Raw genomic sequence first — 24,764 nt, forward strand, 5'->3', positions numbered from 1 at the left:
TTTTAATTTCCGGTTGTTGGTATAAAGGGAAAAAGGACAGAGACTAACACTTTATTTGGTTTACATCTTAGAAAGTTATTTTTATGTAATGAGTGGTAATAAGGAAGGAGAGAGAGAGAGAGAGAGAGAGAGAGAGAGAGAGAGAGAGAGAAATTTATTGAAAATTGTGCAGAGATTAAAAAGGTACTCCCAAAAATGGGAACCAAGCGGAGTGCTACAATAATCGGATAATTGTTATGTACAGAATTATTCCACACATGATGCTTTTCCTGAAGATTTGTAATCACGGTAACAACTAAGCAATGGTGAAGTTAGGGGGGTGTCAAGTGATGGCAGCGGTCAACGCAACAATTTATAGTACAACTGTATATATTTACTACCAAACTCCAGATTTATACTTCTAAATTATGAGGTGAAGTATCGAAAGACAGAGAATTTAAAAAATTGAGAAAAGAGAACTATAGTAGCTGCAACGAATAAATAAAGCTTGAAATCCGACATTCAATATACAACATTATACTCTTTGTTCAAAATGCTCACAAGAATATACTGCTGGATTATTTTTCACGGGAATAGTGGAATACTATACTTCTCTACTTCATACTAAAAATAGAGTTACAATTTTCGTTCATCGCCATTTTCACAATGTAAACTCTACCTACAGGTTGGGGGATTACTTCCGAGTCCTTCATAGCCATTTGCTCCCAGTCTTTTCACTGCAATACCAGCCAAAGATTGCCATTAAACAGCCTCTAATACGTTATACTTGTGCAAAAGAACCAGTAGAGAAGAAAACAAGGGAGTCTATGCCAAAATATATATCAAAATCTGGATTAGTGAGAGGCTTTACTTGTAAATTCGTGGTACATGGAGGCACCGATGGAAATACTGCACAGTGAGATGCCTGACTCTTGAAGAAACACATCAAAAGAGTCCTGACAAAGAAGAAACAAAGGAAGGATCAATATCCAATCAAATACATTTTCTACTTTTAGGAATCACAAATCAAACATTACTGGAACTAACTTACAAGTTTTGAGGGAGGTTCCTTAAAGGGTCTTCAAAAGATACGGAAAAAAACTCCATACAGTACACTCAAAAGTCACAGTTGAGGATCCCAACTCTTAGACAACAATACACAACTCATGACCTCATTGACTAACTTACTGGGTCTGCTAAGCACATAAAGCATTCTAGACACATGATAGCATATTTTACCCATGCTCAGTCCTTCGAACTCTTTCCCTTAAAATATTAGGTTGTTTCAAAATTTCATAGATTGATCACATTCAACTATCGTTTTCATACACCTCACAAACACGATCCAAGGACAACTATCCTCTACTACATGTAAAATTCTTCTTAACATTCAAGCTTGTGCGGACTTTTCTTCTCTTTCACTCCTTTTTTGGGCTTTGACCACTCAAAATTCTTATAAAAATCCATCAGGGAAGCAACAGAAGGAAAGTTACCTCACATATTACAAATAATGCAAGAGGAGATCAGCTGAAGAATTCTTTAGCCTACAGCTCTGCCCGAGGTGAACATCTCCAAAGACATATCTGTACATTATGCAGCAAGTGAAACAGATAGCCATAGAATCCCAAGGAACACAGAAGTTCAAAAAGGAAGAATAAGTACCTATATTCGCAATGCTCTGGCCATGCACAACGAGCTTTACCATAGTCCCAGTAACAGTCCTCATACCTCAGAGGACCACGCTTAGCTGTTCTATGTAAAGCTTAAGAGGTGTACTAAAATTTAATAAACACGAAGAATAAGGACTAGATCTACCTTTCATAACAAATTTTGATTTTGCATCAGGATGGATGTCGTGCCACATCTCAAGCCATAATTCCCGCATTAGTACTGGAGCTTTAACAATGTTCCTGTGATTTGCTACAAGAAAGCAGACAATGAAGTTAGATATAAAAAATACAAGAGAGAGAGAGAGAGAGAGAGAGAGAGAGAGAACAAAACTGGGTCCATCTCCTTAGGTTCTTTCCTAAGTCTCCAAGTTGCAAGGCTGTATGGACTGTGTTTTTTTTATTTATCATAGGCTGTATGGACTGTGTTGATCTTCCATTCTGTTGCTTAGAAGGAACTGCTATGGAGCACGGGTACCGGTACGCGGTACGGGTACGGGTACGGGAAACGGCAAAACCCCAAAAAAGTAGGGTACGGGTACGGCGGGGGTACGGCGAATAGATATATAATTTTTTTCTATTTTTTATTGCTTTAAATGAAATGTAAACCCATTTTACCAACAAAAAGTAACATAGATAAAAGTTCGAAGTTCATACATCAAGTTCAACGTGCCTAGATCAAAGCTAGACGAGTTCCTTGTTCCTTACATACCAACAGTACTTACAAACATTGACATGTGTATATAAAAGAGAGAGAACTTACGTCTTCTGTTCCGATTTGGAGCCCTAGACTCAGTGTATGTGTATGTAAAAGACAAAAAAATTACACAATAAGCCCATATTTTATAATTATTTACAAAAAAATCCCTGAAATTTTGAAAAAAAAATCATTTTGGGCTAAAACGTACCCATGCCGTACCCATGCCGTACCCAAGCCGTACCCTTGCCGTACCCATGCCGTACCCAAAATTATCAAAAGTACCCGATCAAATTTTGCCGTACCCGGTACGTTTTTGCCGTACCGGCGCCGTACCCGTACCCGTACCCGGTACGGGTACAGCGACATTTCTGAAGTACCCGTGCTTCATAGGAAGGAAGGTAGAGAAGCTTTCATAACATCTTTCTATGACGCTAAGGGAACATGAGCATTAATAATGCCTCATGGTCTAGTGGGCTTTAGCTGCAAGAACGCATATATGGCACTTTGGGATGCATCATTTCCATCTCTTATTAAACTTTGACGTTAAATGCAAGTGTTGTGCTTAGAAGTTGACAAAGTGAATCCACGAGAAAGATGAATATTGGGAACCAAAGTTTTGCGATTACCTTTGCTCGCCGACGAGCAAAAAAATAACTAGTTGGTGTAGACTTATTTTCATCCAAGGCTTTTGGCAGCATCAGCAACATGTATATCATGACAGCGTTTTAACTTTAAAGCATATCATCAAGAATCATCATGACTCGTGCTCAGCCAAAATAGTTCCATGTTAAGCATTTTTTTTCATGCCAAGTATATACAGAGCCTTGAATCCTTGAGGCCATAGGTCCCCCAAAATTGCATACAACTGTTTCATGTGCATGATAAGACATGTCACGTACCCTTGTCAAGTTCCCAAACAGCTGTCCTTCTCCCAGGAAGACTCTCAGAATCTTCATAATAGGTTATGTACTTCACCCTAGGTGACCTTGTCATGCTGGGAACTATATCCTCTTCATGATGATGTTCTACATTAAGGTGCACTTGTACGTCTGACCCATCATGCTCTGACTGAAATCATTAACAACCATAAGGTCATTTCTCAATAAGAAATGCTAGAACTCTCAGATAGTTTGGTAGTGAAGGTGAAAATGAGGCCTCAGTTCCCAATACATCAGTGCATATTTCGTGGCTCCTTATTTCCACAAATAGGACAGATTAGAGGAGAGAATATGCAAAGTGAGATTATGGAAAAGAAATTAATTTAAAAAGCCATCAAATTTGAAGTGCTAAATGATGCCGTGAGATATTATCAATTTCCGAGTCTTTGCTCATCTAGTCAATGGAGAAAATAGTGGGACAGAATAGATTGCATTATTTCTTCCCTAGGATTAGAAGCCATCAAGAACTGCTGTCATGGGGTTTTTTTTTCCTCCAAATTTTAGCAGTAATTGAGGGTGTTAAATGATTTTCGACTCTCACAGTATTTGAGAATTTTAGAGACGGATGACGGGTAAATGCTGCTGCCATAAACTTTTTCTGCGTTATTAACATCTCCTTGCCCACGTAAGTCCCAAGTTAAAGCATAATGTGGTATATGGTGTTAAAAATAAAAATGATTACAAACATTCATATGAAGCATTTCTATTTTGAGGCATCAAGCCACACAAATGCTTTCTGTTCTATCCATTCAGTCCCATGTGATTGGAGAATCTTTAGCCTATGTGAAAGATGAGCCATTAAAGCATATGTTGTTGTCACATGTTGAAAACATACAAGTTAAAAAAACTTTCCTCAAAGGGTACCTGCCCTGACAGTAGAGTTCCAATCATGCCCCAACTAAGTATCCTTAGGGATGGGGATGGGGTCGTCCTCAATCTGTGCTAACTGCCAACTGCCAAGACCAAGAAAGGGGTTCCCTGTGACTCTCCGAAACTCACCTATTCTCATTTGGCCACCATCTTATTTTCTTGTTTGAAGCAAACAAAATGGTTTGGCAAAGCAACATGCTTTTTTTTATTATTTTTTACCATCAGTCCATCACCCATAACAGTAAGTAAATAAGCTAGTGCGGTAACCAACCAACCTAGCTTATTTTGTGTTTCGTCTATTTGTTTACTTCAGGTTACCAAACGAGCCATTCCTAAGTATGATATTGGAAGAAACTTGTTTTAATGTGAGATCTAATTTTGGGAGCAAGTAATAGTTCGTTATGTGCACTTGAAGGAATATGGTACCTGAGGTGCCCTTGTGATGTTCACTTTCGGTCCCAGCCAATTCTTGCACCAAGAAAGGGAATGGTACGGTACCTGTTCACGAATCTCCCTTTATCATCTAAGCTAAACAACAGACTACTTCAAAGTGGAGATATTGAAAGCCGCGACTTATCAAACATCCTATACTAGAATTTTGATTCATATTTACCGTCTCATCCCCACTAGCAACTCCTGGGTTCCCTTCAACCAGATTACCTGACCTACAAGAATGGGAACAGAAGTTGAATGGGAACAGAAGTTGAATGGGAACTTTTAATGTGAACTTTGAAACATTTAAAGGATAGTAGCCTGCTACCAGCATAAACTGCTATGAACACAAGACATTGAGTGTTTCACTTGCTGCTGTTATTATATCCATACTTTTTAATGTGTTGAAGGTGGCCAGAATGAGGGAGGAGGAGCTTGAAGAACACTATTGAAACGATCCTCAGATAGTACGATCCACAATCTCTTATTCACTAAATATGCCAACATTCTAAAGTTAAACTGAAGGAAGAGGATTCCTAGTGCCGATGAGATGAAGAAGACGATAAGGCCCTGTAGATAGAATGATCGATATTTTGTCAATCAGTTTCGACACGGTTATCCTATGGAGAGAGAGAGAGAGAGAGAGAGAGAGAGAGAGAGAGAGAGAGAGAGAGAGAGAGAGAGAGAGATATCTGCCTTTTTGGTTCTTGACATCTTGTTATGCAGGATTTACCCATGAAATACATCATAAATGGAGTCAATACCGCTTGCCAAGAGGAAGTACTTACAGCTAAAGCATCTTACCTGCTGTCTCAACCAGGTTTCCATGTAAATTAAATGCCGAAGAGTGAAAATATACAGGAACTAGTAAGTACAGCGTGGTCGACAGAACATCAATAAAACTGAGGTGGACTGCAGTTGGTATTTGGTAGCATTTCTTCTTGCTGATCTCACTAGTAACTTGTTTCTATTCAGAAATTTTACCATGTCACAATATTTAACATAAGCAAAACTCAACTTCTTAGAAGTCCAATACAAGTACATACCAGTTAAAAAGTTAAAAAATAACATGTTAAATGTCCAGTATGATCACTGATCAGGGAAATGACAGCTACCTGGAGTACAAAGATCCTTCAAACTCATATATGACATCAGTAATGATCCAGTTATCAGGATAAGGCTTGCCGCTTGGTGCAAAATAGTAACCGACCTGTTTTGCCATTTAAAGACACCCAATCGATCATCCATGGCAACATGGTTAAACGGTAAACATAGAACAGCCTGTACAAAACAGTTGTGTGTGTGGGATTGAAGAGAAGGTAATCTTCTATAGACCCGTCCGTACTTGAGACTTCATAGAGCACTTTAAAACTTATGGCTGTGTATGCCCTTTAGAGTTTGGACAAGTCGCCAGGGAGACAAGTGTAAATTGGCAAAGGGTGAAAGTCAGATAGTGTTTATCTTTGTCAGGGCGTTATTTTTCTCCAACTTGCAAGAGGCAAACCCAATTATTTTCCCAGCAACCACTGATCACAATGACTATGTACCCTACATGGGAGATTCCACACTTACTGATAAATCACCAGCACTTTCACTAGTGCAAATGATTGGGGCATTTATACCTAATTACCAACCACGTCATCTTTCTTCACTAGCTAGCGGTTGGACCGTTGGGACAGAATTAGATAACCCCTGCTCATATTGATGTCAGGACACCAAGGTTCTGAATACCGTATCGGTTAGGGTACCGGTTTTCTTATTGGAACGGTATGTACCGGTACCGGACAAATACCAGGTACCGTTTTGGATTTAGCGCTATTGCTATTACATATAGTCATAAATCGATTTTTTTTCCCATGCCTTGCAATTCATCATAAAATAAACTTTTATTAGACAACAAAAACTACACTCTCATTATATAAACCTCTTCTAATTAAAAAAAGAAAAAGATAAAAGCTCACAATTTTAAGTTCACAAAATAAATAAATAAAAATCATTCTCCAGTCAACTCCTCTCCCAAATAAGGCCCAGGCCAGTCTTTTTCCTTTTTTTCTTTTGAACAAATACGTACTATCTAGAGACACATCACACATGTAATAACCCTTTAAAAAAAAGAATGAAAGGGTAATTGGGCCTTGTCTCATTTAGGGTTTCCAAATTTTTATCCCTCCACCAGCAGCTTTCGTTCTACTCGGGCGTGACCTGCCATTGAGCCTCTCTCTCTCTCCAACCAGCCATGGCAAAACAGCACGGTATAGCTCTCTCTCTCTCTCTGTGATCGCGATCTGATTCTGACCGGGATGCGTCTCTCTCTCTCCTCCTCTCTTTGATCGCGATCTGATTCTGACCAGGATGCATTTGATCGCGATCTGATCTGGTTCTGAACGGTACCGGCAGAAATTTCTGGTACCTGCTTCTTGGCTGGAATTTCCCGAAATTGCCGGTATTCTCTGGTGAGCACCAGTTTTGAGAGCGGAACAAAATATGGGGTTCAAGGTACCGGATTCTGTCTAAAACGGTACATACCGGCCGGTATGGAATGGTATTGATAACCTTGCAGGACACACAAAACACCAACAGTTTTCTAACAACCGTCAACATTAGTTCTCATCGAAACAAAGAAAGGACAAGAATGTTTTCAATGTCAAGACTGCTTGGCATGCCATTAGGGTGAAATACCCAAGTAAACCACGGTTCAAGATAATCAGGGGAAGACATAATGTGCCTAGATGGTCGTTCATTCTATGGCTATCTGCTCTCCAAAGATTGAGCACTAAAGATAGGTTGCGAAGTTGGGGCATGCAAGTGGATGGGATTTGCTGCCTGTGTACTCTTGAAGAATCACCCACACATTCTTTGAATGTTCATTTTCTTCAGCAGTATTGCAGCATTTGATAACCAAGAATAGAGTGCAGGGGACACCTATGAAGTTAGGGGAAGTTCTTGACTGGTTCCATTCAAATGGAGGTGGTAATAGCAATGGTCTTAAGTTCATCAGTCTTTAAAGCACCGTGGCTGCTACTGTATATGGGTTATGGCAGGAATGAAACTCTCGAATTTTTCGAGTGGCGAAGGGACATGCACAGGTGCTTGATGGAATTGCAAATGCAATAAGGGACTTCCATAGCTCAAGAAGGAATGTGAAGCTCTCCACACAAAATAAAGACATTTGTGCGATCTGGGGTTTGTCTGAAAGAATTTTGCAAGCTGTATAGATAGGTTTTCTGTTTAAAAGTTTCATTTGAGTTGTTTTGCTGATTTATTGTTGCTTCTTGTAAAGGGATTTCATCCCTAGAAAATTGTTTCCTGGTTTGAGCTTAATAATATTCTGCACTCATCAAAAGAAAAAAAAAAGAAAAAAAAGAAATGACAAGAAGTCAAGCGAAACAAAAGTACTGTAAAATCGAACGGATACCAATGTGTTATTATTTCCAAGTGGCAGAAAACTGATGCACCAGCTCATAAAGTATGCGAATTTCTGGCTAAAATTAGTTTCTGTTAGAATTTAGTACCATAATGTTCCAAATAGTTACAAACCAAAAAGATGGAAGGCAGTTTGAGGTGAAGGATTCACTGGTATTGATACAAAGAACCAAAATTTTACGGCCATGAAGCAAGGAAAACATGAATATACCTCAGTTTTCGCATCTATTCCATATATACAGAATATGTTCTTTAAAGGTGGTCTATCCCAAGGCGCCAATGGATTCAGAACCGGATCACCATGATATGTCCTGAAACATAGTTGAAAGCAAAGTCCGAAAGTTTTTCTATCACTGATGCCAATCAATTCAAGAACATAATCAAGGAAAAAAGCACAAGTTTTTCTTTCCTAATATCAGTACAAAAAAACAAGCCTGCATCCAAGGACAAGCCCATTCACAAAAGAAAATTATGGGAGGCAAAAAAGATGCAGGAAACTTCAACAAAGATGACAATAATACAGATAATAGCTATAGCAGTATATACGGGCAGATCTCATATTGTGCTTCCCTCAATGTTACCATTAGAGAAATAGCCGACCCCAAGTAATTGCCACAAATGCTTATTGCAACATCACAAGAGATTTGAGTAGAGTTGTGATCGGGAGACGTGATAATCCAGGAAGTTCATGATGATACATAGATTCATGCCTCAAGCAAAAGAAGCAGGAGTTTCAGACAGTTAACGAGTAGTTTCAACAGTAAGTTGGCATGCTTGCACCGAACTGTTAATGCATTTTGTAGTATTAGGAAGCTTCCAAATGAAAGTGTTAATTGAACATACGAAGCACACTCACTTGTATAACTGGTATAAGAGTCTTTTGCTTTCAGGATCATAATCTTCTATAGCTTTGAAAAAGGTCCCATCTGATACTTCACGAGCCGAAAAGGACAACTGAGTTGGTAATCCACATTCCATAATAGACATGTTTGCCTGAGCTACTTCGAATATGGATGGATAAGTATCAACTCCTGACAATGTAAAACAACAAAAAGAACCATCTAAGCATGGTAAAACCAATGTGGCCAAAACGCACCTCATGGAAGTTTTACCTTGTATTGATGGGATTTCAATATTGACTACATTTGTGGGCCATCCAGAAAAGTTCAACTGGTATTCATGTGCATCACACTGATAAGTGTGATGATTTTTTCTGCTCCCGCTATTGAAATGCTTCCAGTATATGTTATCGGTCCTACAATACTTTGAGAATGGCATCATCCACATAGAAGAGCCAAATGAATTGTACAACAACCGAGCTGTTCCCTGGATGGAAAACCGAAGGTAAACATACTAACAAAGGCATCTATAGAAAAATGGTACCAGTATCACATCATGAAGCACTCCAACAACCCTACTCAAATTTGGAAGATGAAAATGCAAGTTCACTCCCTCACATCCAGATTTCAGAGTTGCATAAGCATTCATCTGTTCCTCTGGAAATGTAACAAGGTAGTAAACACATTTTATTGCCTAATTGGAGGTCTAAACATACTATATTTGGTTCTCAAGAAACTCAGAGCAATTGTAGGCTTCTCGGTCATTCGCTGTTCTTAATAAGAGGGATTAAAAGTTGAATCAGCATTTTCTTACAATGTAATCACTGAAAATAGTGGAGAAAGTTGTATCATGTATGTGTCATATGTGTTAACACATCCAACTCAAAAGTCAAAACCAATTGGCTATAAGTGGAGAGGCCGTCCAGACTTATATATTGGTTTTGGAGGTTATATTTAACAAATGTGGGACAAGCTCCAACACTCCAACACTCCCCGCACATGTGACCCTTGACTCGCACTTGGTGAGGTAAAACACATGGTTCAACGCATAAGACAACAATCAACTATTAACAATAGACAAAGGGGGAAACGCCTCTGAAAATCTAGCTCTGATACCATGTTAAAGCATCCAACTCAAACCAATTGGTTATGAGTGAAGAGGCTGCCCAGACTCGTATACTGGTTTTGGATGTTATATTTAACTAATATGGGACAAGCTCCAACAATATGAACGTTTTCTACCAAAAATGAGTACAAACGAGAACTATAATCAAGTTACATAGAGAAATAATGGAACCTCAGGTACAGGAAGACCAAATGTGCTTCCGGAAAGTGTTGCTTTTATGGTCTCAACTGAACCAAGATTAGGGGATCCTGATATCAAATAAAATAACAAGTTCAATAGAATGCATGCCTAGATTTGTCTGTACTGAAAAGTAACAAGAGTTCTAAAGTAGTGCGCCATACCAACAGCAAAATATGCATGAATGTGATCATCTAGCCACTGGACATATTTTTTGGGTGCTATTTCCAGCTTCAACCACTCCAAAAAGTAGCGGAAAACATTGTTGCCCAATGAATGGGCAAAAACAATTGAGGGGCCACCACGAAGTTTAAGGGCAGTTTCAAATGTAAGCCTGCAATGATAACCGAAGTAAGAAAAGGCTCAAGTGAAGAGCAATACTCTCTGAGGAAACTCATCAGATCCCCAAGTGAAGGTAAGCAGAGAAAAAAAAAAGCAGACAGAAAGTCCTCTACAGATAAGAAAACAAACCATATAATGTCTGTGATTGCCGATCAATTTTAATTTCATCATTTTTCCAAGTCCAAAGAGGGATAGGAGGTAATTTATAATTCACGATGTAACTAGTGCAGATGACAGTCTACATTACAAGTCTCGGTTAAATATTTATGAGATATCAATGATCAGGCCTCCTGATCCAACTCTTCAAATTGTTAGAAAAAGAATACGAAAACAGTTGTGGAACCTAACTGTAGTGCAAACAGATCACATTTGATTAGGCTATCAAACTTTTTGGTAGTAAAGGTACAATGCAAAGCACAGAGCAGTATGCATGTAAACTATATCTTGCAGCCTTACTACAGAGTGGCTCTGAAAAAGTTCAAGTACTAAAAAAACTATATATTAAAAAATGTGCATCAGAGCCAGTAAAACAAGAGTGCAAGAAATAATGTAAGATATATACAAACTTTAGTTTGTGAAAGTAGATATCTCGCTCCTCAAGCTTTGATGGCGACAATCTCCAGTCGTAGGGAACAGCAATGATTGCATTAGCCTCAATACCAAATTCAATGCACCATTTGACCCAGTCTTTCCACACTGACGAAAGAGGACCTGAAGACCATGTATTACTTTTCAGGGGAAGAAGAAATCAAGTTATTTATAGCATCCAGTATAGGCAGATAGACATCTTATATATTTTATGGAACTTGTTGTGGTGGAGATAAACATTTGCCTATACTTGTTGCAGTATAGGCAGACAGACATCTCGCATATCTTAAGGAACTTGTTGCAGTGGAGATCAACATTTTGTGTTTTTTAAAAATGAGAAGAAGGATATAATTCTGAGGAAAATAATGTAACAGAATTATCGTAAGTATGCATGACTGGAACTTCCAAATACATCTTCTTTACAGGGTCAGATACATGACCAGATGAAAGAAGTTCTGGTCACTGGAGACAGATGTTCATTTAATTCACTAGTGTTACAGCAGGCCATCTGTAGTAAAAAATTTCTGCCTTCTACAACAAAGGAAAATAAATTGGTACAGGGTAAAGTTTGGGTGATGAGTTCAGTATGAGTGATAAGTTGACAGTTTATGCCAATAAGTGTATAATTTTATATCATGAATTCAATTTAGAGTTTGAGTGAACATATGGCCCTTGACAGAGCTCAATGGAGAAAAATGATTCATGTAGCCGACCCAATTGATTGGGACATAAGGCTCGGTTTGCTTTGGAACTTAATTTAGAGTATTTACATGCAATGCAACCTATTCATCACCAGTACTGCAATTCAGTATTTACATGAAGTGATGAAACCTACAATTCAGTTTGTAAGACTTCAACGCTGAATTTTCCTCACCAGGGATTATTGTCTTCTGCGTAAACTTCAGTCATTTAAAAGAGTAAATTAGAAGGTGACAGATGACGAAAAACCCAACTGATTAGTTCTGATAAGGCATTTGTAGTAACTATTTTTCCAAATATTCTGCAACCATAGTACAAACTTTCACGCAGTCTTAAGCATTAGTATAAATGAACTGACCTCAATCAAGTATCATACATCAGGAAACTACAAAACTGAGGGTCATAACCAAGCAAAAATGCTGAAGAGAGATAAAGCAAGAACGTAATGTAGAATACCTGTTATGTAACCTGGGTCAAGTTCTGTGATTGCAGAAAGACCACTATCAGGGCGAGACTTGCATTCTGGATGATCTGTTTCATTGTAAGGATCAAGAATAATGCACTTTATCCAGCAGTTGACAGCAGAAAGAAGCTGCATGACAGGCACAATATTCTTTGATCATCCACGATAGTAGGTATCGACAAAACAGAAGTTGTAACAATGCCCTATTTCCATAAAAACAAGTTTTGAAATGCGTCAATACAACAATTTTTCCTGCAAATTACTGTGAAATACTAATTCTTATTAGGGAACATAAAATAGTTATGCACGTCAATGATCACTTGCTGGGAGCCTGGCAAGTGGCAACATATGAAGTAGTGAAATTATATTTGGATGAAAAGGTTGAAATGAAACCACTGCCCAGTGTCATTTTCTTTCTAGCTTGTCAACCCAACAATACAAAATTTAAATATATCACAGAAATAACATCGGCAGGAAACCTCACAAGGCACGAGGAAAAATCACACATCACAAGGGGTCATAAACTAGCCAAACGAGCCAAGAAAGTGGTTGATCAACCTTGATTTGAAAATTTAACGAACTTCAAAATATGTTCAAGCTCAACTTGTTTATAATACAATCCGATCTCAAACAAACTTTAATTGAGCCGAGCACAAGTAGCTTGCATTTCTTATGCCCCATAAGCCGAACGAATAGCTTGTTCAAGTTAGAAATTTTATGCTTTGTTTGGAACTTGTGGAAAGGAAGGGAAAAGAAAAGAAAGTTTAAAATTTTTCCCTTCCTTTGTTTGATTTGAGAGAGAAGAGGAAAGAAAATGGCAAAATAGTGTCAGAATAGTAAAATTTTCCCCTTTCTTATCTCCCATTTTCCTTCTTAATTATTTTCCCTTCTCTTCCCTCACTTTCCACAAGTTCCAAATAGAGCATTAATAAGCTACAAAAAATATTCGGCTTATTTACGGAACCAACTTATCTTGAACAAGCTTTTGTTGAGTGAACATGAGCTTAAACGCTGTTAGCAGCCCTAAAAGTTACTCGGCAGTCGGCAAAGGTAGGTCTCCAAATTACAAAATCCAACGTCATTTAGAGAAGCACTATGATCCGATCTCAAACGAACTTTAATTGAGCCGAACACAAGTAGCTTGCATTTCTTATGCACCATAAGCCGAACAAATAGCTTGTCAACCTAGAGACTTTAACGAGCTACAAAAATATTCGGCTTATCAACGGAACAAACTTATGACGAATGAGCTTTTATGGGGGTGTTTGGGAGCCAACTTTTTGACTTTTCATTTTCCACTTTTTGCCTTTTTGACTTTTGGGATTATGATCAGAATGTATTTTGTATTTGATAGAGTGTTTGGATGATATGTGCAGAATGCATTTTGCAATAGGAGTACTGTTTGGAAGATATGGAATGAAAATGAATTATGGATTGAATTTTTACTATATTGCCCCCGGTTATTAATAATAGTGTATAATGTATATAAATAATGTTTTAATCAATTTTTTTAAAATGTACTTCCGAAATTGGTTATGTACATGAACTGAAAAGTGTCCCCCCTTTATTTTACTTATATTTTTATTATTTCAATTATTGTTTGTTGTTACTTTTCCATAAAAATGTTTTTGAATTATAAATTAAATTAATGATGAAGTTTAAACCAAAGTAATGAGAAAACCAAACAATACAAGAAGCGATGAAATTTATAATCTAAACATTAAGAAAGTACAACACAAAATATTACTTAAATCCGGATTAAACCAAATTACAGAAATTATACAGGCATACTAGAAAATACATTACAACAGCAAATATTACAGAAAATCGGATTAAAAAAAATTACTCCAATTGAACAAACATACTACAACAGCGAAGAACTCATCTAACGGATACGATTAGCGACAATCCAATCTCGAATTGAAGCCCTTACATTGATCATCGTCAACAAACACGTTTCCATGTTTTTGAAAGGGCTTATACCTAAAAAGATAGATCCACTAGATTTCAAACCTATACAGGCATAATGTAAACACAAGTTGAATGGTGGAAACACTAAAACACAGATGGTTTTGGAGCACCTACTTTTGTTATCATTAGAAGGAAAATAGTTACTCCGAAAAAAAAAAAAAACTGTCAGTTCCAACTATAAAATATGCATTGTCAATTTCAAGTTTTCTGTGAGAGCTCAGTTTCCCCAAACCATGCAAGTGCTTCCAGACCTAAACGAGGGCAAATTGGAGATTATTCCAAAAGGGGAGGGTAGGGTAGACTTTTTGGCAAGCCAGGATTCCAAAATGGGAAAATGACAATTGAAAAAGCTCCTCTCACCTCATTCTCCATTTTATTTTAGAAACCTGAAAACCCAAAACCCATTTTCCTCAAAACCCATTTTCCCTCTTCCTGCCAAACACCCAAAACCCAAAAATTAGAATTGGAAAATGTAAAAATGGCCCATCCAAACACCGAGTCTCAAAAACTCATTTTCTGAAACTTTAACGAGCCACAACGATTCTTCGGAACAAACTAATCTTAAATGACCATTTATCATCAAGCAGACATGAGCTCAAATTCGGATAGCTTGGTTTGTTTACCAGCCCTAAAACAAGTTACTCAGCAGTTGGCAAAGGTAGCAATTAATATTTATGTTTACATAAGCAGACAAATATAAATGAATGCAAACAAAGAACGAGACAAACGGAAAAAGAAAAGAAAAGAAAAAAACTGAGTACATCGAGTCGTGGACCAATAATTGATATTGGACGATCAGATACTAATAAATCCAACAAGTCAAAGAATGAATGTTGGAGAGAGAGAGAGAGTAATAGTACTTTGGTAGTGTCGAGCCAGACCAAATCGAGGGGATTGAAATTGAGAGGGGAGTAGGGGCAGTCCAATATCGACCAGGCTCTGAGCTGAGTGGAGGCGAAGCCAGGGATGATGATGCCGGAGAGCTTGGAGTAGTCGCCGGAGAACTCGCCGCCATCGACGGGGTTTATACGCAGAGCTCCGATGACAAGTATCGACACAATCAGGGAGTATGTGCTTGGCCCTCTCATTCATTCACTCGCAGAGAGGAAGAGGGAGAGTATCCTGGCGGATTGACTGGTCGTTGGGAGTTGGAAAGGACACGGAAACTAGGGGCATAGTGCCCGCACTCTCAACGTTAGGGTTGTAGACGTGTGTAATGCGACATTGAAGCCGTCTCAGACCCGGTTCCTTTCTTCCAAAACCTATTTCAAATTCAAATATAACGAAAATAAAAAAATAATTTTTTAATTTTTTTTACACCGTTTAAAATATTTCAATGAGATTTATCAAATAAAATTTATAATGATAGAAAAATTATTTGTATCAATACATGATTTTTGACCTTGAAATTACCTTCTCTTTTCCCAAAATCTTGTTTTTCTAAAAATAGAACGCCACCTCAAAGTATTGTCAATGATTCAAAGCTCAAACAAAATCCTACACATAAAAAAGGGAAATTTTTTCATAAATTTACTATAGTACTTTTTAAATCTATTTAGTCCACTTTTAAATTTTATATAACTGATACTAATAATTTTAATAACAAAAATATTTCATCTAAAAAACAAGGGCCTCCCGGCACATGCATCCACTAGCTTATCCTACCTTATCTAAAGCTTTGAAACTAAAAGAAAGCAATTGGAACGTTTGCCATATTTTGTCCGATTTTTCCAATTGTGCCCCTCAATTGGGGAGCCACTGGTTTGGGCACCGAGGATGTTTTCGTCTATTCACCTCTTGTGAAGAACGTGGGCTAGATGAAGCCACGTTTCCGCTTTTGCCTTTACCTTTCCTTCGTCTGGTTTGGAGCAGATGGAAGAGAGAGAGAGAGAGAGGAGACAGTGTTGGACGTAAGAAGGAGAAGCCTAGGCAACGAATGGTGAGGAGACAGTGCTTAGATCGACGGCTCCTGCATGTGCTTCTAAGGTTTGACTTGATTTTTGTGATTTTTTCGATTTATTTTCTTCACTGTGATTTGGGGGTTTTTTTGTTCCACCATTGCAGTTGCCAAATGGTGTTTCCTGCGGTTTATTGGTGAACAATCAAAGGTTTCGGTGGTGAAATTAGTGGTTGTTGGTCGTTCCGTCAGGTTCGGTTCTTGTTTCTTGGATTTCTCTGTTCTGTGTCGATTTATGGACGTGTTGTGCGTTTCAGTTTGCTTCATTTCGTTGCTTTGTTGTTTGCTTAGATCGACAGCTCCTGCATGTTCTTCTAAGGTTTGGCTTGATTTTTTTGATTTTTTCAATTTATTTTCTTCACTGTGATTGAGGGTTTTTTCGTTTCACCATTGCACTTGCCAAATGGTGTTTCCTGTGGTTTATTGGTGAACAATCAAAGGTTTCGGTGGTTATGGGTTAATTATTTGAGTCATGAGCATAACTTTTTGGGTGGTTGTTTTTGTGTTTGAGGAAAGTTACGGTGTGCTAGCTTCCTTTTATTGGTTACGTCAGTGTGGCTGGACTTGTGATGCGCGTGTAATTTTTTTTTTTTGGACAGAATTTGCCAAATTCTACCCACGTACTGTGTGATCGAATTTTTACAAATTTTTGTCAAAATTCGACTTGCACGCGCAACACAAACAACACAAACAATTTTTGCCTAAATCTCTCCCTACTTTTTCTAATATTTGCTATGAGAAAAAGTGAAAAAAATCTTTGAGAGTGACTTTAGGAGTACATGAATTTTTTTTACCTTAAATGCACTGTTTTCATACATTGCTCAGCTTATCTAAGATTAGTTAGACTATTTATTTCTTCACTCACCACAACATGTCCGTGTTTTGTCACCAAATGTTCTTTTTTCAATTCCTGCTTTATAGCTTATGAATTATGGTGGAGTATTGCATGTCTTAAAACATGTGTCCTATTTCAGGCAAGTGTATATAAAACAGGCTCGGGATTGTGTGCTGCTTTTCTGGCCAATATTGGTACCCAATCAGATGCAACTATGAATTTCAATGACAATTCTTATCAGTTACCCCCATGGTCTGTGAGCATCTTACCTGACTGCAAAAATGTAGTGCTTAACACCGCAAAGGTTGGCCTCGTCTTCTTTGATTTAGAGCTTATACTTACAGCGCAAGAACTCTGTTACAACTACATTTTGTGAGTGGGGCTCGTTCATACCTTCTGAAGCAGTCCAATTAAGTATTTTTGCTCCATTTCATTTGAGATCACCTCAATTTGGATGTTATTGTGTCTCATGAAGGCGGGGCCCCAAAATATGAAGAACTCTTTTTTCCAATATCAATGTGTTAGATTTCTTGGAGGGTTCCAACCTAAAACCAATTGGCAATAGGTGGAGTAACCTCTAGAATATATTAACCAAGTTTGGATGGCTTAAATGAGCGATGTGGGATTAAGTCTAACACTCCCCCTCACGTGCAGCCCGGATGCACGTAGAGGTACGAATTGAAGAAATAAGATATTTGACTCGGGCGACCCCTCATGTGCAGCCCGGATGCACGTGGAGGTATGAATTAATGAGATAAGGTGATTGACTTGGGCGATAGAGACTTGACCATGCGAGGTGAGGCCACCCAAGACCTAGCTTTGATACCATGTTAAATTTCTTGGAGGGTTCCAACCTAAAACCAATTGGCAATAGGTGGAGTAACCTCTAGTATATATTAACCAAGTTTGGATGGCTTAAATAAGCGATGTGGGATTAAGTCTAACACAATGCAAGCCACTTTTGATATTTTTCCATGACAGATTAATTCTCCAACTACAATTCCAAAATTTGTGTGTCAATCTTCGAGCGATGCAGTTGATGCTTCAGGAGGATTTCTGTCTAGCTGGAGTTGGTTTAACAAACCAGTTCGTGTCTTGAGTAGCAATTCAATGCAATCATGAAACCAGGGTTATAAGAGCAAATAAATACTACAGCTGACGAAAGTGACTATCTGTGGTAGTTGTTAAGGTAACAGTATGATCTTAGCTGTGATCTGAAGCCAGTGGCTGTGGTATGTTTGCTTTTTCAATAATGCTTCTTGGATACTTTTGCAGCACTAACGTTCAAGTTGATGAGCCTTTTCTTAAAGACGGATCTCAAACTGTTCTTCATGTGGAATCTCTTGGCCATGCCCTTCATGCTTATATTAATGGGAAACTTGCAGGTGATGTGAACTAAAAGATTGCAAGTACACGTATTTCTTGGGAGGAGATTTTTTCTTCATATGTTTGTTTATTTGCTGTTTGTACCTCTTTTGGAGGTCGATGTGCTCTTTCTTCCTTCTAATCTGTTAGTTTACCTGCAAAAGATACTAATGTATTGGCATCTTATCTTGATTAATCATTATGTGCCATAGTTGAATGGGATTTTAGTGCTTTTGAGTAACGCTTGTGTGTGGATCATTAATTTGCGATGGATTCTATGGAAGAAAAGAAAAGGAGAAGAAGATAATGAAATGGAAGAAGCTAAATTTATTCTGGGTTTCCTAATTGCTATCCCTTCGCTGGGTGAATCCCTCTGCAAATTCCTGATCTAAACAATGCCTTAAGGTATCCTGGCGTTGTCCAAAACTGTATCCTTTGCTTCATCAAGGATGCCCTTTCTTGTGACCATTTGACATGCCTAAATAATTTCGTAAGGCCACCAAATGCATAGAAGTTTGGGTAAAATCTTATAATCTTGGTTGCTTTTTCCATAGTGCGTTAGTCATTTAAGGAAATTGAACTTAAAGAAAGAGAAACTGTCATATGGTTCATTGTAGGGAGCAGGAAAGGAAACAGTAACAATGCTAAGGTTTCTATTGACGTTCCCATCACTCTCATACCCAGAAAGAATAAAATTGATCTCTGGAGTTCGATAGTTGGACTTCAGGTTTGACATTTCTGATTAAACTTAAGTTAGCATTCACAGAGTTATCTGTCTTTTATCAAGTGCATATGGTCAAAATGCTACTCATGAGTCATGACCATGATATAATGGAACCATATCAACACTGGCCTAGAACTATGGAGCATTCTTTGATGAAAAGGGTGCAGGGATTACTGGTCCGGTGAAGCTGGTAGGTGTAAATAATGGATCTACTGTTGATCTCTCATCACAGCAATGGACATATCAGGTCTTTAAGTTCGCTTTGATTTCAGAATTTTGGCTATAATTATTTGCTTAAAGATTCTCATTCAATAGGAACTGGGCATTGAACTGGCACACAAATCTCATATTATAGTCTAAGTTTGATTTACTGAAGTATCAAACGAAGGAATTGTCAGATTTACACTTACTTTTGTCACTTTTGGTGCAGACTGGTCTAAAAGGCGAAGAGTTAGGCCTCTCCAATGGAGGTTCTTTAGCTTGGGTATCAGGAGCTACCTTACCCAAGGAGCAACCCTTGATTTGCTACAAGGTAACATCGCGTATTTCTTTTCCGCTCACATATCAGGCAAATTAAGGGATCGAAGGCCCCAAGAGAAAACTTGTAAGACCAACTTCATGAGGAGGCATATTATAGCATGGTTCACTAAATCTTACTCCATTTGTGAAGAAAATTACCCGGCAACAGCTAAATGTTTGACAAGATTATTGTTTAGGAATTTGGCTCAATCCTTAAGATTCTAATACAGTGAACAATACTTGTGGATTCAGACAACTTGTGACGCCCCTTCTGGCACCATCCCAGTTGCACTGGACTTCACGGGGACGGGAAAAGGTGAGGCGTTTGTGAATGGGCAGAGCATAGGGCGTTATTGCCCAACTTATATTGCTCCATCTAGCGGTTGTACAGACTGCAATAACAAAGGCTCTTATTCTTCTAACAAATGCCTCAAAAATTGTGGGAAACCCTCTCAGCAACTGTAAGCATTCAACTTTTTGCTTAAATGCTTGCCTCTAACATATTCCCCTAAACGTTGTCTATTTTCGAGAGTAGTATAGTTGCTCTCGAACTATAGGGAGCAACTATAGACACCCAAGAATGTTCTTCCAGTTGGTTGATTTTATATAATTGAGACAGAACAGAGAGCATTGTTGGGCTGCTTGGGCAAGCCAGCGCAAAATGCATATCTACAGAATCAAAAATTCAGTATTCCAGCCAAAACTTGGAGAAAAAGCAACCATGTTATTGGATTTGCTCTAACTCTTGTTTCTCATCTCACGGCAGGTACCATGTGCCTCGATCGTGGCTGCAACTGAGCGGAACACCCTGGTGTTGTTCGAGGAAACAAGCAGGGATTCAACGCAACTGTATTTTGCCACAAGAGAGATTGGGAGCCTGTGCTCTCACATCTCGGAATCTCACCCCCAGCATGTGGAGACGTGGAGATCAAGCCGGAAGAGAGGGAGCAGACCAGGGCCTGTACTATCATTGGAATGTCCTTTAACTAATCAGGTCATTTCCTCGATAGAATTCGCAAGCTTCAGAATGCCTAGAGGGAGTTGTGGAAGTTTCAGCCAAGGCAGTTGCAGCAACACCCAGGCTCTTTCCATTGTACAGAAGGTGATCTCTCTTTTGGACAATCGCTTATGGAGTTTCGTTCATCTTTCTGCATCATTTCCTATTTGATTCAACAGTACTTAGGTAGACTTCCACAAAGCTTTGCTTTTCTTTTCTTTTTTTTATTTTTTATTTTTTGGGGTTTTTTTTGAGTTTTGTCCTTATTCAAATTTTAATGGCACTTTTTTTTTTTGGTTTTAAAAGTGGATATTTTCTAAAATATTTGGGTAAAAGTAATTTTTTTTTTAACTTTTCTGAGACGAATCAATAATATACAAAATTTTGGCGCAAAATTAACGAACGCGAAAAAATCTGAATAGAATCCTTATTCAATTTTTTTTTTGTGCATTTATTAGTTTTGCGCCTCACTTTTTTGATTTTTCGATTCGTCTGGTTAAGATGAATAAAAAAAGTAAAAAATTATGAATTTTACCCAAATATTTTTGAAAATATTCAAGATAAAGCCTAAAAAACCCAAAAGCTGGCTTTGTCTTAGATATTTCAAAAAATATTCGGGTAAAAGTCATCATTTTTTAGACTAATTGGAAAACCAAAAAAGTGAAGCGCAAAACTAACAATGTGAAAAAAAATTTGAATAAGGACAAAACAAGAAAAAAAATCAAAAATTTGAATAAGAACAAAACAAGAAAAAAGTCCAAAAAATTGGAGGTTGTTTGCATTTCCAAATACATAATCATATTGGTTGTCAAGATTCTCTTTATATTATCAGTGGTGAAGGTTGTTTGCATTCCCAAATACAAAGTCTCATATTGGCCACCAAGATTTTCTTTATATCACTCGTGAAGGTTGTTTGCATTCCAAAATACATAGTCTCTTTATATCACTTGCGTCGTTTCCCCCTGTTCAGTTTGTGTTCTCCTTTTGTGTTGTGCAGATGGCGTACGTAGATTTCGGTGCCGGCAAGGAGTTGAGGAGGGAGGTCAGGGAGACGGAGGAGATGCTGAATTTTGTGACGAGGCAGCTGGAGTTCGAGGAGGGAGGGCTTGGTTTTGCAGGCGGCGGTGGAGGCGGTGGATACGGGGTTTGGGGAGTTTAGGGTTTCGGAGGGGGTGGCAGGTGAGGTGGGGGAGGAGGGATTTTTGGAGAGAGAGGGGTATGGTGGTGTGGAGGAAATGGGTGCTGCTGTGTATGGAGATAATGATGGGTTTAGTTCTGAGTTGGCGAATTCTGCTTCCAAGTTTTGGGCTGAAAGAGCGAGTATTTGGCAGGTTTGATGATCATTTGTTCATCCTTTATTCTTGTTCTTCGATTGCTTTAGTTATTGGTTGAATCTACATGTGGATGCATATTAGATACAAAGGGTCAACCTCTGCTTCCTAACTGTATCCAGCTCCTTCCTGATAACCCCCCTTTTTTCTCCTTTTCTCGATCATACCCATGTGAGTTATTATCATAAGTTTGAAAGGTTTTTGCTTTAGTAGATGATGACCTTTGTGTACCTTACGTGAAAAAAAGATAATCACGGACTAGCCACAATTACCAGTAGCAGAAATTGGAAAGCACTTTGTAACCTGTCCATTTTATTTCTGCTCGATACTTAAGTGGAAAAAAACTTATTGATGAATGACTAGACTAAACTAATGCTTTACCGACACCTTGACCACTACAAGAACAACCATCGCTGCTGCTAACATCTATACATGCTATTCAATTCATGCTCATGTTTAGAGTTTTAGCGCAAACAACCTCTCATTAAATGTAAACTATCTGCAGGCTCAAATTCAATGTGGAGATAGCACATCAAACTGGATCCATCCCTGCCACTGTATTTGCAGAAAAGGCAGAACAACTTTACGACATCACTGCAGCAGAAATGGTCAACAATACAACTAATGTACGTTATATAACACTTTCTCCTCACTACATTAACCTGCTTACATTAAACACAGCACAACCGACATAAAACACTACATAGGGTAATCTGTCAGTTGAAATGATTCAGAAGCTATCCACTCCCAAAAAATGGGTCCTTATCCTAAAGGCATCCATGTACACGTATGAAGCAATTACCCAATGTGTCTTCAATGTCCACTCTGTCTGCGACACAATTCCTGATTAGCAAGCACCTGAGCAAGCATCAAGCCAGAATCTAGGCCCAAACACCTCGAAGAAGCGTGAAACGAAAGCACTCTCAACAGTAGAATCACCAACAAATGAGGACGCCATGAAACAAGATAGCCCCCTATGGAGCCTTTCAAGAACAAGCAGAAAAAGGAATAGCCCTATGAAGCAAACCTTTTGTTCTACCTCTTAAAATAGTAGACATTGCAGCAAATCTTTTGGTGTCCATAATTTGCAGCCATGTCTACTATTCTAGCTAGAAGCCTTTCTAAAAACACAAGACAAATCTTTTGGTTCATGTTGTTTGTCATGAAGATGTATGAAACTCCCTTTTGTGTAATTAGCTTTGCCATGACTTCAAAGTATTGCATATGAAGTTAATCAGCTGGAAGCTTTATCAATTTCTTCAAAGGCCTTGCATATGAGCATGTGAATTTCATTTTTTCTGATCCATTGCATGTGCAAGTACTTACATCTAGAATTTCTATACTTTGATACAATCAAATTGAGTTTGGAGATTTGTGATGGCTTTGATCAGCAATTGTTCTATTGGTTTGGGGTTGCTTTGTGAGCAATGTAAAACGACATACCTATTACATGTCTTTACAAAGTAATGCGTGTATTTGTAGACACCCCATTCCGGACTGTTCAGATAACGTTATTTATCGATCTTTTACTTCCCCAATGATGATTATAGTCGAAAACAGATCGAGGACAAAGGTGTGTTTGAACCTTGAGCGTCCCAAACCCTTTTGAAACCCATTTCAAGCCTTTCAAACCAGAGCCAAACAGCCCCAGCAAAACCCAACTGGCCTGCGCCAGTGTTTTGGAGGCGTACGCCAGTTATCTGTCACGTGTCAGTCATCGACCATTGGCCCAGTTTCTACTGGCGTATGCCAGTCAAACCCAGTCAAATCAACTTTATTCAGCCACTTGGGCGGGACTTTTGTGCCACCCTGACGTCGGCCACAGTGTCCCTGATGATTACTCTCGGCAGAGACGTTCCCTCTCTCTCCTACACCCCCCATCAAGCCAAGTTCCATGCATTTAATGCATGGAAGGCTCCAACCTTGCCCCAACCAGCCAAACATGGCCTTAGATCAAAAGTGATCTCAGTCTCTCTCCTCTATAAATACCTCCCTTGCATTCATTTGCAAGGGGTTAGCCACATTAAGAGGAAAAAGATTTTCCCTTCTCCTCCCCTCTTGCTCTTCTTCTCTTGTCTTCCATTGAAAGAGGAAGAAGGCCATACACTTCCATACACCCCACTGCCATCCAGTCATCATCTCAGCCTCCATCTCCAACCTCCAAAGTCCAAAACCACCTCCAAACCTTCATACAAAAGGTATACCACCTTTATGTTCTTTTCTGTTTTCAGCTCCTGAGGGGGGTCAGTAAGGCCCAGGCTAGTAGATAATACTAGTCCTGGTCTTAAACTGATAAAATATAGCAGTTGTTTGAGGTGACACATGGCGCACGCCAGTAACGGTATGCCGTACGCCAGTTATAGTAGTACGTGCAATACTGGCGTGGAGATCATGGATCGTCCCTTTTACTTAGTTTTCATTCCTGTCAATCACCCTCGCATGCCAAAAACCAGCTTATTGTTTTCTGTATTTAGAACTGTTTAGTGGTAGCTTCCCGTACTTGTTCATACCTGTTTTAGAAAGGCCTCTGGGATCCTTCTGGTCGTGTTTCAGAGCTCAGATGATGCAAAGCCAAGCACAGAAATCAAGAGTAAAGTGGCGTACGGCTGTCATTGACTGGCGTACGGCAGTATGCCTTTGGGGTTCAGTGGCTGGCCCTTGTATCTTAGTTGATCTAGGCCTATTTTCTGTCCCCACACTGTTTTGGGGTATTCTGCTTTCTTTTATGGCCTAAAGCCATTTTCTTCTGCCTGTATCTATGTCTATTCTGTTATATTGAACTGCGTGGTTTGTTCTGGGTGTGCGCTGGTCCTTCTCCAGAG

The 24,764-nt window shown here is 38.7% G+C and overlaps 1 protein-coding gene and 1 pseudogene across 3 annotated transcripts; one reads left to right on the forward strand and one right to left on the reverse strand.

Moving 5' to 3' along the window:
* Window positions 1-464: 464 nt before the first annotated feature.
* On the reverse strand, window positions 465-15,505 carry LOC131313709 (phospholipid--sterol O-acyltransferase). 3 transcript variants are annotated; one of them, XM_058342162.1, is made up of 17 exons: window positions 15,075-15,505; window positions 12,237-12,372; window positions 11,060-11,204; window positions 10,316-10,485; window positions 10,146-10,222; window positions 9,122-9,335; window positions 8,866-9,040; window positions 8,221-8,320; window positions 5,702-5,796; window positions 4,768-4,819; window positions 4,581-4,652; window positions 3,246-3,414; window positions 1,795-1,899; window positions 1,642-1,726; window positions 1,473-1,562; window positions 851-935; window positions 465-716 (listed from the first exon to the last, which is right to left on the reverse strand). In XM_058342162.1, the coding sequence occupies exons 1-15, from the start codon at window positions 15,300-15,302 to the stop codon at window positions 1,481-1,483; spliced, it is 1,905 nt and encodes a 634-aa protein (XP_058198145.1). In that variant the 5' UTR covers window positions 15,303-15,505; the 3' UTR covers window positions 465-716; window positions 851-935; window positions 1,473-1,480. The 3 variants fall into 3 exon arrangements, with proteins under 3 accessions (XP_058198145.1, XP_058198144.1, XP_058198143.1); XM_058342161.1 differs by having other exon boundaries at window positions 1,478-1,562; window positions 8,866-9,335; XM_058342160.1 differs by having other exon boundaries at window positions 8,866-9,335.
* A 442-nt stretch (window positions 15,506-15,947) lies between these two features.
* On the forward strand, window positions 15,948-23,206 carry LOC131313706 (beta-galactosidase 8-like; annotated as a pseudogene).
* Window positions 23,207-24,764: the final 1,558 nt, after the last annotated feature.

This window comes from Rhododendron vialii, chromosome 13a (assembly GCF_030253575.1).
Source record: "Rhododendron vialii isolate Sample 1 chromosome 13a, ASM3025357v1".
Lineage (NCBI taxonomy): Eukaryota > Viridiplantae > Streptophyta > Magnoliopsida > Ericales > Ericaceae > Rhododendron > Rhododendron vialii.